At 39.9% G+C, this 18,703-nt stretch overlaps 1 protein-coding gene across 1 annotated transcript in view; it reads left to right on the forward strand.

The window, feature by feature from the left end:
* Nucleotides 1-18,703, forward strand: part of Trpm3 (transient receptor potential cation channel subfamily M member 3) — an 851,352-nt gene that overhangs the window by 656,219 nt on the left and 176,430 nt on the right. The window contains 1 exon segment of the mRNA XM_032891718.1: nt 6,874-6,997. Within this exon segment, the coding sequence (XP_032747609.1) occupies nt 6,874-6,997 (124 nt within the window).

Genomic DNA, 18,703 nt, shown 5'->3' on the forward strand with positions numbered 1-18,703 from the left:
ATTCACTTAATTTACCCATAATGACATAATCTTAGTAATAGTATAAGGTACAATGATTTCTGTCAGGTCAGTTCCTGACAATTGACATAGTTGTATTTTACCTTTTATAATTAAATCAAAAACTATTTCTTTTTTTTTTCCAGGGCTGGGAATCGAACCCAGGACCTTGCACTTCCTAGGCAAGCGCTCTACCACTGAGCCAAATCCCCAACCCCCAAAAACTATTTCTAAGTACATCTTTAATTTTTTATTTGTGTGCTAAAAAAATTCATTCCATAATATTATATTTCCTTTGCATAGTGATTCCACTAGGAGAATGTGTTGAAGGCTAAATAACCAAACTGTAACCAAGGTTGGGAACTATTCCATACACATATGCATCTTGCAGACTCAGTCCCACCAGAGTTAACTCTCTCTGCTTTTGCAGTTATCTGAAGATGGTTATCTTAGACTGTTTTAAGTCTGAATCTCCTTGTAACACTTGAAACAAATTGCTTAATGATGGAGCTAACCCAATGGTAGGTCAGAGCCAATTAATATCTCCCATTGATCAATTTGGAAATCAATAAGAGTTTATAACTGATCTCCTCTGATCTGTACCTTTTGTGGTTGAAGTTTTTGTTCTATTTTATAACCCAAAGACTTAATAGAATCTCCCCTCTATAGTTTTTCAGGAGTAATATGTAAGCCCATCACGGCAGGATTCTTCATGTTTCCTTAAACATTTTTTCTAATGCATCTGCATCAGAATCAGTCAACAAAATACAAATGATAAATAATGGATTAAGGAAATTGCCTACGAATTACTTTGAGCAGTTTTTGCACAAAATATTGATATAAGATTGGAGTACATTATTATGAGTAGGTACTGTGAAAACAAACCTTTTCCTATCTAGCTCATGCAAGAGCATGGTAAAAAAAAATTTTTTCGATTAAAAAAATAATCATAGGTCATGCCTTAGGTAAAACAACTTAAGGCTGAACGTTAACATTCTCTGTTTTCCTGATTTCTTTTTTATAACAAATACAGGGAAACTCCATGGACTAGTAGTCTGCTCTACATGTTGAGCCTCTAGCTACCCTTGTACCAGATGCTCAAGTGCTTGTAATTTTTCCTTAGTTAAGGCCACTGGTCTGCACACACAGGCGTGTCAGACAACCATTTACAGAGTAGGGTCATTGGTATTTCAGCAGGGGCCCCTCTTAGAAATTTGGAGATTTAATTCCTGTGATGTGATATATTTGGACACTTGGCACAGCCTTCAGTCATTTTTGATGATATTTATCAATACCTTCCCCAAGAGCATTTACCATTTCACCCCTAATTTCAACATCTGGGATTAAATGAATATTAATCTGAGTACCTCAGTGTTGTAAAAACATTCCCCATAAATTTATGGGTATGTCAGCTATATAGAGCCTTAACTTTCCTAGTTGACCTTCCAGTCCTACCCACTTAATCCATCTTGTACTTTGTTATATTGAGATAACATTCCAATCCCTAGAAACTGTGTTTAAACCTTTCGAAGTGTCTATTCTGAATTCCAAGATCTTTGGGAAATGAGAGCTACATCAGCTCCAGTGTCCACCAAACCTCCTACTTCAGTACCATTTTCTTGTGATTTTAATTTTTTTCTCTGACCATTAACCACCAGTTTCCTGAAAACACATTTTCCAGTGCTTCCAAACCCTCCTGCTCTTTCTACTGGAGAGGCTTTGCCCTTAATAGTAGCAGCTGAGCCATTATATCATCTGCGTTAATTTGCATCTCTCCTTTTACATAGGGCATAATTTTAACTTCTCTTTTGAAATCTTCATCTATAATTCAGGGATGCATAATGAATCCTTAGGAAGTCAATGCAATCCTCCCAAAGATCATCCGTAATATCCCGAAGGCAATGGAACATCAACTTCAGTAGATATTTTGAAACCTTGGATTGGGGGGGCTACAGTAAGATGTTTTTCTGTGCCAAGCCTAGAGCAGCACTGCCCAGAGCAGTGTTCATGAGATGTGTAATGTTTAGTTGATGTATTTCTGCCTGCTATTTCCTGGCTGCCAAGAAGTAAAGGGCTTGTAATTTTTTTGCTATGGGGCCTGAAGTCCAGCCCCCAAGGCTATTTCTTGAGGGCAGGAAATTACCTTGGATATCTCTCTCTGACCTACATTCATTAGTCCAGCAGCAGTTCTTGCCACATTGCCTGTACACCCTGGGGAAGCCTAGGCATTCTTTCTGTTTGCAATTTAGGAAAACCATTGCTCCTAGAAGAGGAGGCACATTCACTTTTCCAGTGGAAAGTACTATATTTCTCGAAGGTAACACACTAGGTATTTTGAGATCTGAGGCTTTTGATTGGTCACAGTTCCTTTGCAAATGACCATATTCCCTGCTATTGAAGCAACAAACATCTTGATAATGGAGATCTCTAACTACAGCTTGACCTATGATAGTCTCACAGTACACGTTAGAACCAATGTAGGTTTTACCCCTTATCCATTCATTCATGGGCACTGGCCATGCTTTTAATGGTCTAATAACTTTTCTATATTCAGTATTTACATTTTCATACGCCAAAGTTTCTATCCACATCTGTCATGCATCAGGTTCTGATGTGCCTTTGTTCGTGGCTAAGGCTAATCTTTGTTTTTAAAAAAAATCAGTGAAGGTTATTCCAGAGCCTTAAGTAGTCTTTGTAAACTAGCTGGACATTTTTCTGGGTTCCATAACTTTGCCCCAAGCTCTTAAAACTGCTAACCATTGTTCTACAGCAGTTTCATCAAATTGAATCTGCTCTTGAATAGTTGTTGCCCTTCAAGCAACAATCGATCATTAACTATATTCATTCCCTCACTCTATCTCACTCTTCAATATCTATGGCTCCTTCCTTCTACCATGTTACCATTGCCAATTGTGGACTAGCCTCTAATACAGCTGTTACCAATTCCTTCTAGTCTTGGGGAATAATTCTATTTTGAGTAATCCGGGTATTTAAAATTTGTTTTACGAAAGGTGAAGGTATCCTATATGAAATAACAGATTGAATTTTTTTTTATAATCCTTTAGATCTATCATTTCTATAGGATGCAACCCTGTCTTAGTGTAACCTCGTTCCACACCATTAGCAGTCATGTGTTCTATGTTTACTGGGAAAGTTGATGTTGATTTCATAACCCCAGGCTGTCCCTCCTCTATCTCTGGCAGCACAGTTGGTTTGAGATTAATGCTTCCTTTTAAATGGGCTGTTTCATCTTTTATCTGACTCTGCTACCTCCTCCTGCCAGCTGCCCACCCAGCTCCTCACCCCCCACGGGGCTACAAGAACTGGAAACTCCAAGTCCAAGACACTGGGCATGGCTGTGCTCTGCTTTTCAGCAGTTTCATTCTCCGCTTTCCTCCTGAGGGAAACTCCCACTCTCTTGCTCAGTCATCAAAGTCAGAGTCTTTTATTTCTTCCTTTTCCAGTGCTTCTCACTCCCTGGTGCTTCTATTTCCACCGACAAAGTTTTCCAGTTGCACAGCCAACTCTGCAACTCTTTCAGAAATGAGAAAGCAGAATGAATCCTTTTGTTTCCCCATTTCAACCATTTTTTGTTTGTTTGCCTCTGCTGAAGCATGAGGCAAATCATAGTCAGCTACTGGGGACATGGCTGTGGTTAATGTTATTTTGGGGGTTTCTACACCCCTTTATTGCTTTTAAGTATTCATTAGGGTTTCTACCCCACTTCAGATCAGTTCCCAAATAAAAGACACAGAGACCTTTAGCTTTATAATAAGTTTAAACTTAAAAGGTGGGAAGGTATCAATCCTCTATACTATCTTCTCTGTTTCTTTGTCAAAATTACTGAGCTATCACTTGCCATGTTTTGTTTGGGATGCTCCTGTTCCACCAGGCCAGCCCTCATGGCAATGTGCTCTTAATTCACTCTACCCTGTGGCAACCCCTTTCTTCTCTCCTTTCCTGCCTGAAACTCCAAAATCCCCGAGAACCTTTCTTCCTTCCCCTCTCTTCTGCCCAACCCAGGCTGTAGGCATCTTTATCAACCAATTATGGATTACTTGGGTGACAGGATTTTCATAACATCATTTGGTGTATGTGAAGATCTCTTCATTAGATGCAACCAGATCTTGGGGACCAGTGTTTAACATTCAATACTTAGTATAAGTGCCTATGATTTGCCAAAGAGTGATACCGGGACTCAAATAGTAGGCAAAAGCAAAGAACACTGTATTCTGCAGAAGTCCAGAATGCTGGGGTCTACCATCTACCAAGATAGAGGCACCCCAATGAGCTCCCAGGCCTGATTTAAAGCACATTAGGGGAATTCTTGGGAGGGATAGGTGGCTTCTATCTTAATCTGTGGGCTCTATCTCTAAGGGACATTCCAGAACCTTTGCTGGGGTGTGGGTGGTTGAAAATTGTCACTGACAAAGTCTGGAAACTGTTGCTGACCCATTGCCCTGGTCTCAGGCCAGGAGGTGGGGCAGCCTCTGATGGCAGGGCAACTTCTGACTGGATGCCTGAGGCCTGGTTGTTTTTTTGTTTTTTGTTTTTTGTTTTGTTTTGTTTTCAGTGACTGGCTTGCCTGGATTTGCCTGGACATGCCTAGTTTTTGGAAACAGAGAATTAGGCCTAGTCTCCTGAACTGCCAATTTGAAGCCTGTTATGGAGTCAGACTAGCCTTTCTCATTAACAGCACCAGACCAACACTATACAAGACAATCTGAAGCAGTCCCATATCATGAAATTAAAATGAAAACCTATTCTTACAATATTTCTATATTTTTAAAGAAACCAAAATTCTCACAACTGATCTAAGTTTTTGACTCAATCTGGCTGAAATCCATGCCTGTGAAATTAAATAACTCTTTTGCCTACTGGGTTCCTGCCAGCATCAGATGAACTAATATTCTTTCTATTTTACCTTGAAGTTGCTGATATTTCAGTAATGAAAGCAATGTGCGAACTATAAAATGTACAAATGATAGGCAAAGAATATTATTTTATTACTGTCCTGGAGAACAGGTATTGTCCTGATTTTAAACAGTTATCACTTCATAGCAAAACATGTTTTCACTCCTTGCCACTTGATGTGTAACAGCTCAACAAGCTAGTGAAGTGAGTTAGAAATTAGAAGCTGAGACCTGATTGTGCGCTGACTGGATATGCAGACACTCCCTGTCTTTATTCTTTCTGAAGTATAAAAAACTATGATTTAACAAAGCAGACAGTATAATGCTTTGGGAATGTTGCTTTCTATGAGTCAGACTATGTCTTACTAGAAAAAAAGTAAAGGCTTCAAAACAGTGATAACACAAGTCTTCAGCCAGATAGGTTACCACCTTAGAAGATTCCTCTGAAACTCTTTCCACTTGGGAGGAGGGGCTGCCTGCTTCAGGGGATACATGTGCACATGTGTGTCTGTGTACACATGCACGTGTATTTGGAAGTCAGAAGTCAGCCTGGAGTCTCACTCCTCAGTAGCCACTCACCTTCATTTTTCACACACAGTCTCACATTGGGACCTGGGACTTACTGACCTGGGAACAGGACTAGCCAGGGTTCCCCAGAGATTCTTCCACATCTGCCTCCCCAGTGCTGAGATTAGAGGGTGTGTGTGACATCTGGCTTTTACAGGGGTGCTGGGGATCCCTTCAGTCTCCATGTTTATGCAGTAAGCATTTTACTACCTGGGCCATCTTCCCACCCCCTTGTTGACCCATACAATGAATTATATATTCTAGTCAGCCCACATAAAAGACACAAAACCCTGGGTGTTTTATTTACAAGCTGTGTGACTAGACAGGGCAGGCTGTGAGTCATTCTAACTTACATCTCACCCACATGTCCCTTGTTGCTTGTTGTTTGAGTTTTACCCAGGTTTATTCCTGCTCAATCAGCTTGTCCTCTGGATCCACTTCTCCCGACACGTGTTCCTGGTTCATCTCTTCTTGTGGTGGCCTCCACCTCTCCCTGTCTCCTTTTCCCTTTCTCCCCTTCTCTCTCCTGAGACCCCTCTCACTTGATCCTCAAGTCCTGCCTTTCTCTGTCCACTACCCAATTATGGGCTCTAGCCTTTTATTTATGAATTAACTTTAAACTAGGGAGTAAGTTTATATGGAATCACTTTGTGTATGTGAGAATCTCTCACGGAGGGCAATCAGATCTTGGGAGCCAGTCTTTAGCATTTGAATACATAGGGTAATCCACATAGTACATTGATGCTGAAAAATGCATTACTGAGATGTTACCTTTCTTCCCATAATTAGGTATAACATTACAGCTTGTGGGGAAATGACACTGCAAATCCCTACGGAGATGCAGATAAGAAATTAAAGGCACATCAATAACAGAATCAGAGGTAGCAGGCACTAACCAGGAAAAGGAAAAGTGTCAACCAGTCACTAAGTCTACTTCCTGTTTCACCCCAAGAGGTTCTGAGACATGGATTTATTTTTTAAATGCACTGCTTTGTAAATTGTCACACTCAAAACAGCCATTGCGTGAAAAACATTGAAAGAAGTAACTCTGATTAATAACAAATTCCCAGTACTCTCTTATGGCCTATAATGTTCTGACTACAGCGTAGGGTGGCTTTGGTTATAAAGAATACTGTGCTGGGCATTTTGAAGTAGCCAGAAGGGAGGGGTTGAGTGTCATCACTGCAAAGAAGCGATAAGTGTATAGACTGCTAGATGTGGTCAATATCTTGATTTTATTATTCCATATATTGAAACATCACACTGAACCCTATGAACTATGAGCAATTATGTCTAAATTAAGATAAACTACACACACACACACACACACACACACACACACACACACACTGAACAGAAGTTGCATTGACCTTACTGACTTTGGTTTTCATTGCAGACTTATCAATGAATCTTTGAGGGACCAGCTGTTGGTGACAATACAGAAGACCTTCACGTACACCCGCACCCAAGCCCAGCACCTGTTCATCATCCTCATGGAATGCATGAAGAAGAAGGAACTGGTATGTCGGCCCTCTTGAGAATGGAGCACTCTTCGTGCTCCCAAATGTTTGCTTCAATCTTCTGCCCCTTTCTCTCCTCTTAGCGTTGCTTTCTCAGTTCTTCTGAGGTGCTGTTGGCTCTAGCACTCATGGGGTTTTTTTTGTTTGTTTGTTTTGTTTTGTTTTTTAATCTCAGCTTTAACAAAGTGTGTGTAATATATGTAGCTGGGTTTCCCACTTGTAGCTCATCAAAATACTTCAGATTATCTCAGTCAAATGAGCTGAGGAACGTATAAAATTGGTTTCACCCTGGGAATACTCAGTTGATCCTCTCTTGGGCATGGGGATCCACTTTGCTTGTAAGTAGAGAGTCACCAGGTGTTTCTTGTCACTGTATCATTAGTGACACAACATCCAGGTTAATGTGTTTAAGTAGTGCAGTTGGAAAATAAGTTGACTAACCCAGAAGTGTGGTGTTGCACCGACACGGTACCGAGAATCGGGCGAAAGCCTGTGGGATTAAAGAAACACACACATACACAGGGTATTCGTGTCAAGCCAGGAGAGGGAGAGGGAGGGAGAGAAAGAGAGAGAGAAAGAGAGAGAGAGAGAGAGAGAGAGAGAGAGAGAGAGAGAGAGAGAGAGAGAGAGTGTGTGTGTCTCCTGTAGCTTTATTCACCACTTATATACCCAAGTTCTCCAGGTAGAAAATATCTGGGAAGCACAGTGGGAAACCCTGGCTCGTGACTCGGTAACAAAAGACAGACTACGAGACCTGAATTAATTAGGGAGAAATCCGAGAAGAGCAGCCTAAATCTCAAGGACAAAGGCTGAGAAAGCAAAAGGCGGGATCGAATTGACCACCACCCAGGTGTGGCCCAGGTGTGTGGGTTCCTCATGCATCAGCCGGGCTCAGCAGGGGTCATGCAGTGGAGACACTGGGTGTTTACTCAGGAGATACTTGGTATTTTTTTCCTGTGCCATAAATTCATGGGAAAGGCTTTGGTCCAACAATCTCAAGACTATATGGCAGTAATCTTAACTGTGGCCATACAGTCACAAAGCGGCCAGGCCCAAATCCAATACGGCTCCCTACAGTGCGGAACATCTGTACACAGTTCCTGTGGTGCCCTCTTGCTGCTACTTTTTCTTCATCATCATTATTATTATTATCATTATCATTATCATTATTATTGTCATTTACATCCCACACATTGCCCCAGTTTCTGGTACCCCTCCCACAGTTCCTCATCTCATTGCTCTTTCCTCTTGCCTTGGAGAGGGTCTCCACCCCCTGCGATACTTCACCCTTCCCTTCGGCCTGAAGTCTCTCAATGATTAAGCACATCTTCTCCCATTGAGAACTGACCCAGCAGACATCCACTATACATGTGTCAGGGGCCTTGGACCAGCCTGCAGCAGTCTCTGGGAGGTCCCAGGTTCAAGGTCAGTTGAGACTGCTGGTCTTCCTATGGGGTATTCCTCCACTTCTGCTTCTTCAATCCTTCCCCCAATTCAACCATACGAGTCCCCGACTTCAGTCCAATGGTTGTAGGTATCTTCATCTGTCTAGGTTGACTGAAGGTAGGGTCTCTCAGAGGACAGCCATACCAGGCTGTCCTCTGTAAGCTCATCATAGCATCAGTAATAGTATTAGGCCTTGGTGCCCCACCATGAGATAGATCCCAAACCAAGCCAGTCATTGGATCACCTTTCCTTCAGTCTCTTCTCCATTTTTGTCCCTGCAGTTTTTTTAGACAGAAACAATTCTGGGTCAGAAATTATTAATGTAGGTTAGTAATCCAGTCCCTCTACTTAAGGCCCTGTCTATCTCCTGGAAGTGGACTCTTCAAGTTCTCTCTTCCCACTGTTGGACATTTTGGCTAAGTCACCCACCTTGAGTCATGAGAGTCTCTTACCTCCCAGATCTCTGGTGCTTTCTAGAGGGTCCCCCCCACTTCCCTTCCCCTAAGGCTGCATATTTCTATTCATTCTCCTGGCCAACTGTGCTTCTCTCTTGTGCCCCCCTCCACCATGCCTAATCCCGCTCCCCTTTTCCCCTCCCCTGCCCTCCCCTCCCCTCCCCTCTTCCATCCAGGTCTCTCACCCGCTGCCTCCCATGATAATGTTCTTCCTTCTTCTAAGTGGGATTGAAGCATTTTCTGTTTGTTACACTTCTAAACGGTCTGTGGGTTGTACCCTAAATTTTCTGTACTTTTTGGTTAATATTCACTTATCAGTGACTACATACCATGTATGTCTTTTTGGGTCTGGATTACCTCACTCGGGATTTTCTAGTCCTACTCTTTTGCCAACAAAATTCATGATGCCCTCATTTAGTATCCCATTCTGTAAATGAACCACATGTTCTGTATGCATTCCTCTGTTGAAGGGCATCTGGGATGTTTCCAGCTTCAGGCTATTATAAATAAGGCTGCTATGATCATAGTGGAGCATATGTCCCTATGATATTGTGCAGCATCTTTTGAGTATATGCCCAGGAGTGCTATAGCTGGGTCTTCAGGTAGAATTATTTCCAGGAACTGCCAAATTGAATTCCAGAATGGTTGTACCAGTTTGCAATAGCACCAGCAATGGAGGAGTGTTCCTCCTTCCCCACATCCTCACCAGTATGTGCTGTCACTTGAGTTTTTGATCTTTGCCATTCTGATTGGTGTGAGGTGGAATCTCTTGGTCATTTTGACCTGTATTTCTCTGATGACTAAGGACTTTGAACATTTCCTTAGGTACTTTTTGGTCATTCATGATTTCTCTGTTGTGAATTCTCTACTTAGTTTTGTATCCCATTTTTAAATTGGGTTATTTGGTTTTTTGGAAGTTAGCTTCCTGTGTTCTTTATATATTTTGGATATTAGCCCTCTATCGGATGTGGGGTTAGTGAAGATTGTTTTCCCAATCGGTAGGTTGCAGATTTGTACTATTGACTACGTCCTTTGCCTTACAGAAGCTCTTCAGTTTCATGAATGTTAATCTTAGAGCCTGGGTCATTGGTGTTTTGTTCAAGAAATTTCCCCCTGTGCCAACGAGTTCCAGGTTCTTTCTTACTTTCTATTGTTAGACTCAGTGTATCATTTTATGTTCAGGCCTTTGATCCACTTGAACTTGAGCTTTGTACAAGGTGATAAATATGGATCTATTTTTGTTCTTCTACATACAGACCACTAGTTAGACCAGCAGGACTTATTGAAAATGCTGTTTTTTTGTTTGTTTGTTTTTTACCACTGTATGTCTTTTGTTTCTTTGTCAAAGATCAAGTGTCCCTAGGCGTGTGGTTTTATTTCTGGATCTTCTATTTTATTCCGTTGATTGACCTGTCTGTCTCTCTACCAAGACCATTTGGTCTTTATTTATCACTATGGCTTTGTAGTACAGTTTGAGGTCAGGGATGGTGATTCCCCAGAGATCTTTTATTGTTGAAAATCATTTTGGCTATCCTGGATTTTTTGTTTTGTTTTGTTTTGTTTTCCATATGAAGTTGAGAATTGTTCTTTTCATGTCTGTGAAGAATTGTATTTGGAATTTTGATAGGGATTGTACTGAATCTGTAGATTGCTTTTGGTAAAATGGCCATGTTAATCATACCAATCCATGAGCATGGAAGATCTTTCCACCTTCTGAGGTCTCCTTCAGTTTCTTTCTTCAGGGATTTGAAGTTCTTGTCTTAGAGATCTTTAACTTGCTTGGTAAGAGTTACACCAAGATACTTTATACTATTTGTGAATATTGTGAAGGGTACTGTTTCCCTTTTTCTTTCTCAGCCCGTTATCATTTGTATAAAGGAAGGCTACTGATTTGTTTGAGTTAATCTTATATCCTGCTATTTTGCTGAAGTTGTTTATTAGCTGAAGGAGTTCTCTGGTGGAATTTTGGGGGTCACTTATGTATACTATCATGTCATCTGCAAATAGTTTGGCTTTTCCTTTCCAATTTGTATCCTTAACCTCTTTTTGTTGTCTAATTGCTTTAGCTAGAACTTTGAGTACTATACTGAATAGATAGGGGGAGGGTGGGCAACCTTGTCTTGTGGAATTTTAGTGGGATTGCTTCTAGTTTCTCTCCATTTAATTTGATGCTGGCTGTTGGTTTGCCATATATTGCTTTTATAGGTATGTGTCATGAATTCCTGATCTCTCCATAACTTTTAACATGAAGAGGTGTTGTATTTTGTTGAAGGCTTTTTCAGCATCTAATGAAATGATAATGTGACATTTTTACTTGAGTTTGTTTATATAATGTATTACATTGATGGCTTTTCATATATTGAACCATCCCTACATTCCTAGGATGAGGTCAACTTGCTCGTGGTGAATGATGGTTTTGATATGTTCTTGGATTCAGTTTGCAAGAATTTTATTGAGTATTTTTGCACCAATATTCATAAGTCAAATTGGCCTGAACTTCTCTTTCTTTGCTGGGTCTTTGTGTGTTTTAGGTATCTTAGTAACTGTGGCTTCATAGAATGAATTAGGTACTGTTCCTTCTGTTTCTCTTTTGTGGAATAGTTTGAGGAGTATTAATATTACCTCTTCTTTGAAGGACTTGTAAAATTCTTCACTAAAACCATCTGTCCCTGGGCTTTTTTTTTCTATTTCTATTTCCTTAGGGGTTATAAGACTCTTTAGATAGTTCACCTGATCTTGATTTAACTTTGTTACATGGTATTTGTCTAGAAAAATCATCCATTTTACCTACATTTTCCAGTTTTATTGAATGCAGGCTTTTGTAGTAGGTTCTAATGATTTTTTAATTTCCTCAGTTCCTGTTGTTATGTGTCCCTTTTCATTTCTCATTTTGTTAATGTGGATATTGTCTCTGTGCCCATTAGCTAGTTTGGATAAGGGTTTATCAATCTTGTTGATTTCTCAAAAAAAAAAAAAAAAGCTCTCAAATTTTTTGGTTCTTTTTTTCTTTCTCTGTGTTTCTAATTGGTTGATTTCAGGCCTGAGTTTGACTATTTCCTGCCATCTACTACTCTTGAGTATGTTTGTTTCTTTCTGTTCTAGAGCATTCAGGTGTGCTGCTATGTTGCTTATATGGGATCTCTTCAATTTCTTCAAGAAGGCACTTAGTGCAGTTTTCCTCTTAACACTGCTTTCATTGTGTCTCATAAGTTTGACTATGTTGTGTGTTCATTTGCATTGAATTCTATTTGATTTTTTTTTTATTTCTTTCCTGACCAAGTCATCATTGAGCAGAGAGTTTTTCAGTTTCCATGAGTATGTGGGCTTTCTGCTGTTTTTGTTGTTTCTGAATTCTAGCCTTACTCCGTGGTGATCTGATAAAATGCATGGGATTATTTCAATCTTCTTGTATCTGTTGAGTCATGTTTTGTGTCTGATCATATGGTCAATTTTGGAGACGGTTCCATGAGGTGCTGAGAAAAAGCTATATTCTCTTGTTTGGGGGGTAAAATGTTCTGTAGATATCTGTTAAATTCATTTTGTTCATAATTTCTGTTAGTGTCACTGTGTCTCTGTTTAGTTTCTGTTTCAATGACCTGTCCATTGGTGAAAGTGGGCTGTTGAAGTCTCCCACTATTAATGGGGGAAGTTTAAAGTGTTTTGAGCTTTAGTAAAGTTTCTTTTATGAATGTGGGTGCCCTCACATTTGAGCCATAGATATTCAGAATTGAGACTTCCTCTTGGTGGATTTTTCCTTTGATGAATATGATGAGTCCTTCCCTATCTCGTTTGATAACTTTGGGTTGAAAGTCTATTTTATCAAATATTACAATGACAACACCAGCTTGTTTCTTGGAACCATTTGCCTGGGAAACTTTTTTTTCCAGCTTTTTACTCTGAGGTACTGTCTGTCTTTGTTACTGAGGTGTGATTCTTGTATGCAGTAAAATGCTGGATCCTGTTTAAGTATCCAGTCTGTTGCTCTCTGTCTTTTTATTGGGGAATTAAGTCTATTGATGTTGAGAAATATTAAAGATAGATAACTGTTAGTTCCGATTAGTTTTGTTGTTGGAGGTGGTCTGATAAGTGTGTGATTCTCTTCAGTTTGTTGTTTAATGTTTAATTTACTGTGTTTTCTTGGATGTAGTTACCCTCCTTGTGTTGGAGATGTCCTTCTAATATTTTCTGTAGGGCTGAATTAGTAGAAAGACATTATTAAAAATTTGGTTTATCATGGAATATTTTGGTTTCTCCATCTATGGTGATTGAGAGTTTTGCTGGGTATGGTATCCTGAGCTAAAATTTGTGTTTTCTTAGGGTCTGGATGACATCTGCCCAGGATCTTCTAGCTTTTAGAGTCTCTGTTAAGATGTCTGGTGTAATTCTGATATGTCTGCCTTTATATGTCACTTGGTCTTTTTCCCTTACAGCTTTTAACATTATTTCTTTTTTCTGTGCATTTAGTGTTTTGGTTATTATAGGAGGAGAGGATTTTCTTTTCTGGGTCAATCTATTTGGTGTTCTGTAGGCTTCTTATCCATTTACAGCCATCCCTTTCTTTAAGCTAGAGAAATTTTCTTCTATGATTTTGTTGAAGATGTTTTCTGGCCCCTTAAGCCAGGATTCTTCATCTTCTTCTATTCCTATTATTCTTAGGTTTGATCTTTTCATTATGTCCGGAGTTCCCGGGATATTTTGGGTTAGATTTTTTTTTACACTTTGTATCTTCCTTGACTAGTATGTCAATATCTCCTACGGTATCTTCTATGCCCTAGGTTCGCTCTTCTATCTCTTGTATTCTGTTGGTGATTCTTGCAGCTCCTGTTTTCTTTCCTGTTGTTCATCTCCAGGGTTGCCTCCATTTGTGTTGTCTTTATTGTTTCTATTTTCATTTTTAGTTCTTGGACCATTTTGTTCAATTCCTTCATCTGTTTGATTGTATTTTCCTGCATTTCTTTAGGGGATTTATTTGCTTTCTCTTTAAGGGTTTCTACCTGTGTGACTGTGTTTTACTGTATTTCTTTGATGCAGTTATTTATATCCTTCTTAAAGATCTCTATCATCTTCATGTGATGGGATTATAGGTAATTACTTTGATTTTCAGGCATGTTAGAGTATTCAGAGTTTGCTGTGGTGGAAGAACTGAGTTCTGATAGTGTCAAATTGCATTGGGTTCTGTCACTTGTGATTTTGCACTTGCCCCTTGCCATCTGGTTATCTTTTGTGTTAGCTGGCATGTTGGCTATAGGATGTAAGAGAGTATTGGCCCACGGATCTGGCCCGGGTGTGGAAGCAGACTGGAAGCTTGCTGTTGCTGCTTTAAATGTTTCTTACATCAGTACAAAGATTCTTACAGATGCAGAGTAATCAGTCTGGCAGGGAAAAGAGAAACAATACAAGCTAACACTAAGGAGCCTTTAATATATTCCAGACAGAAAGCTAAGTCTTCCTGTCTATTAACCTTTGCAACTCTCCCAGTAAGAACAAATGGTAACTTTAAGTTGCCCTTGAGAAAGCTCACACTCACTTGATGAGTAGTGAGGAAATGAGACATAAAACTAGTTATGGTCAGTCACTATGGGAAATATTTTTACTCAGCAATTGTCTCACCCAAACTAGCAGAGTAAATTGCCTGCTCTGGAAAGATTCCCATCAGCTACTCAGAAAACAAACTATTCTCGAAGGCCAACTGAGCTGGTGATGAAGATAACCAAATATTTAGATGGAATAACTGTTCCGGTAAGCAAGGCACTCTTCAGAACATACTCACACACCCTTGTTCATCAGGGCTTCCAGAAGTTTCCAGGCTTGGTATGACATCAGAGAAACCAGAGAAACCTTAATACCTTAAAATCAAGCATGTCCAAGTGCATACCCTGCCATCTGGTATAAAGAGGCCAAACAAGCATTAGAGTCTATGGCCATAGCACTGCCATGTTTCTACAAGCAATGGTCAGATTTTCTCATGAGTACCGATATGCTGAGGCCAAAGCTAATGGTAGATTCACCATGACAGGACTTTTCAGTAGCACCGAAATTCCTGAAAGAAAGGTAATTTTAGCAAAAATTATTCTAGGAGCCACTGAAGGTTACAAAACTAAATGAGACTGGATGATTATTTGGGTGTCATATGAGACTATCCTGCAGGATCCTGCTGTATGACTGTCATTTAATCATGAACCCCGAGGAAAAGGTTGAGTGCATTTCTAGGCAAGTTAAGAAATGTGATACGCTCGCAGCTCCAAGCTAAGCAGTAAGTGCTTATCTCTCCACATAAGGACAGAAATGTTAAGGATTCACAAAGTCATATGTAATTTAAATGATTTCCACTTCTGAAGGATAGTGTGGACAATGCTAGATGCTTTACAAATGAGGGGAGGAGAAGGTAGTAATTTCTCCTTTTGCAAAGGCAGTAGAGTAAATTGTGGCATTGTCTCTCTTAGAAGTAAGGCACCCATATACAGCCCAGAACAGACAGTTAGAAGGGCTTTGGTGTAAAGTAATCCCCACCAAGCTGAAGCACATGGCATACAGAACAAAAGTAACACTGACTGACAGTGAAATTCCTCTCTGTCTTATACTTAGCTGTCCTTTGATTGATTACCTTTAAAGATTCCATGAGATATAATGTTCTAAGATAAATCTAACCAGTTCAGCTAAAGCACCTGGTCCTCTGGCTAATGTAGCATCTTCCTCTTGGCCACAGCCAATTAGCTTACTCAGTGAAGAGCACCACTAGAAACAGCATCACGTATTTACTTGGTGAAATGTGGGTCTCACAGTAGGATGGCCTGATGGAAAGAAAACATGTCTAGATGAATCCATTGATGTTTCCAGTAGGCAACGCATCTCTGCTTGACACAGAGGCACTACTGTACCTTCCACTAGCTTCATATCACCCTTGAAACTCATTTCTCCTCTGCTTATCCAAAACCTGTAATCTCCTAAGAAAATAATATCGTCCCTAGAAACCAGCCTTCTCCAGGATTGCCAGATACTCTGCCCTCTGCTCACACATGAATTTTAAAGTCGTATTGTCAAATCTATGTGCATGCACTGTACTGAATGGAAACAGCAAGTACATCGATGACTCGTTCCCCTCATACTCAATAGAGACATGCCTTTGAGGGAAATCGAGGCCTATACACTTATCCAATTGTTTCGCCTCCATCCCAGTAAGATTGCAAAATATCCTGATCTACATTTCATCCTATTTATCTGGTGTCACAGTGGGGAGTTCTCTTTAGCAAATGGTTCTCCTAGCAATGGCCACACATCCCCTCTCATCATGCTTCCTCTGTGATACTGCCCTAGGAAGGGTGTTTGCTTCGCTTTGTTTTGTTTGTTTTTCAATAACCCTCTTTGTTACTCTATTTGCGGGCTCCATCTTTCCACTTTGCCAACTCTTCAATGGCATTATTTTCTTCTCACCCTCAAACTGCTATTTCCTCTCCTCCTTCCCTTTTTGGAGCCACACCATGTGCCGTTTTGGTATTTCCCTTTGTGTCATTTTTAAGAGAATTTAAAATCTTCTACCACGGGAGATTGCATCAATTTCTCCTTGAAATTCTGACAAATTTCTCCTTTATGTGTTTTGAGATTGTGTTCCTAAGTTCATGAGATTTTATACTTGGCTCTATTCTGTAGTGAATCGTTGTCTGTCATGATTCATCAACCTTATTTGTTCCTGACAATGTCTCTGCCTCACATTTCAGCTCATCTGGTATTAATACAATTACATCAGCTTCTCTCAATTCATACTTTTCTGAAAATGAAAGCTTCCATGTTCTTTCTTTCACTTCCAGTCTTTCTATACCTTATGCTATGTGCATTTCTCGGGATATATAGCTCTCATTTTTAATGTCATTTAGATAGAACTAATATGGTAAGGTTGGCCTATTTGCATGTGCTCTGAGCTCTCTGCCCTAAGTAAACTTTTCACATTTTATTCAGTCAGAGTTTATCTACTCTGACCTTTGAATATTTCAACATAGTGCCCCTTTTTCTGGGTAGCAACACCCCTCTTGCTGGATTCAACAATGACTCGTTTGGATGTTAGTCACAGAACTGTATTTCTGGCCTAAACCTCTCTCTTCTCATCACCACAAGCATAACTGAAACTTGCTTTGGATGTGTTGCTTGGTTTCCCATTGTTACTTTAAACTTAAATGTCTAGAAACAACAAGCAGTCTCCCCAACTCGCTTCCCACTCCTACACCTCCACAACTCCCTGCCTCCCACACCTCTACAATACCCTGCCCTCCAGTTCTCTCATCATTTCCTCAGTCCTGTGAGCCTCAGCTCCTCCCTTTTTCTCTCTCTACACTGCCACTCCATGCTGTCTTAGCATTCTTTTGATATTGTTTCTGGTGTTTGCCTCCTTGGCTCTGATTCTGCTTTCCTTTACTAGACCTATAGGGATTGTTTCCCCGATCTTGGGAGGGAGACCCCTTTTCTCCTCCTTTAGGCTTTCTGCACACTGCTTCTGGCTTCACATTTAGGAGCCCAGTGCAGATTTTATTACCCTTTTGATTGGGTAGCTTCACTGTCTCCAAACTAATCCAGCTTTTTATTCTGGATGCAACTGGGCATGCTGCATAGTGCTGCACAGTTCCCACAAGATCACTTTTCTCTACCACCCTTCTCTTCTATTGACTCATTCAGGCTTCCCAAGTTCCCTGTTCATTTAATCAAAACAAACCATTTTTTTCTGCTGCCATGTCCACTTGTTCAAATCGTATGGAATGGAGAGCATCCAGTTGGGACATTTTGTAACTGTTTAGTACAACTTCAGCACAAAAGTTCATGGAATACATTCCAGTTGCCTTGTAGCCTATGCCTGAGCTGCTCATACTGGAAGCTCAAGTTGGGTCCCTCACACAATTCTCTCTACTAGTCTTTTCAGTAACCTAGACTAAATAGCAGGTATTTTAAATGAGCTACCTGACCTCAGGGGCAGGGAATTGATCACATGAAGTTGATTTTAATAATGACCCATTGAGTCATTATTTTATATAAAACTATTTCATTTATTACTTATCTCCCAAACAAAGGATTCATACACTAGACTTTCCTCATAAAGGCAAAATGTGATTCCACAGTTATGTCGGAAGATAAAAATTGAATAAAAGACTAATGACTTACTACTTAATTAGAAGTTATTTTGGGGTGGTAGAGAGGAATCTAAATTATATTCTTATCTCAAAATCTAGAGCAATATGCAGTTCTATCTCATCACGTGATTTTGTATAAAAACTTCGAGAGTTGTTATAATTGCGTCACTTTTATTTCTCCTAAAGTTCTGAGACCAACATAGTTACCCTGTGGGTTTATTTTGGCTTTCAGTTGTATGTTCAGATTTTACTGAAGGCCTGATGACGTAAACCTTAACGATGGAATGGAAATCTCTTTTAATTATAATTTGTGATAAAAATTCATTTAACATTGTAATTTCCTGAGTATTTGAGAGACTGCGATGTACCCCCCAGTTGCTGTGAGATGGAGCATGGTTTTCCTACTTACTCCCTTATAGAAGGTTCTCATTTGTAACAATGATTCTAAAATCAATAAACACAGAAATGGCAATTAAGGGCATTTATCCAGTTTATCAAATTAGGATGGGCAGGAAGGAAAATGAAACAATTTTTCCTTAAACTTTATCAGTTAAAAAGCACTGGATCTCTTAAACTGGATCAATTAAAGAGATTGGACCACTGTCCAATCTTAGTCAACTTGGACTGCAACTGAGTAAGTAGCTTATAAACTGAGTTTATTGCCTAATGTTCTGGGATGCAGTAAGTTTTAG

This window comes from Rattus rattus, chromosome 2, assembly GCF_011064425.1.
Source record: "Rattus rattus isolate New Zealand chromosome 2, Rrattus_CSIRO_v1, whole genome shotgun sequence".
Classification (NCBI taxonomy): Eukaryota; Metazoa; Chordata; class Mammalia; order Rodentia; family Muridae; genus Rattus; species Rattus rattus.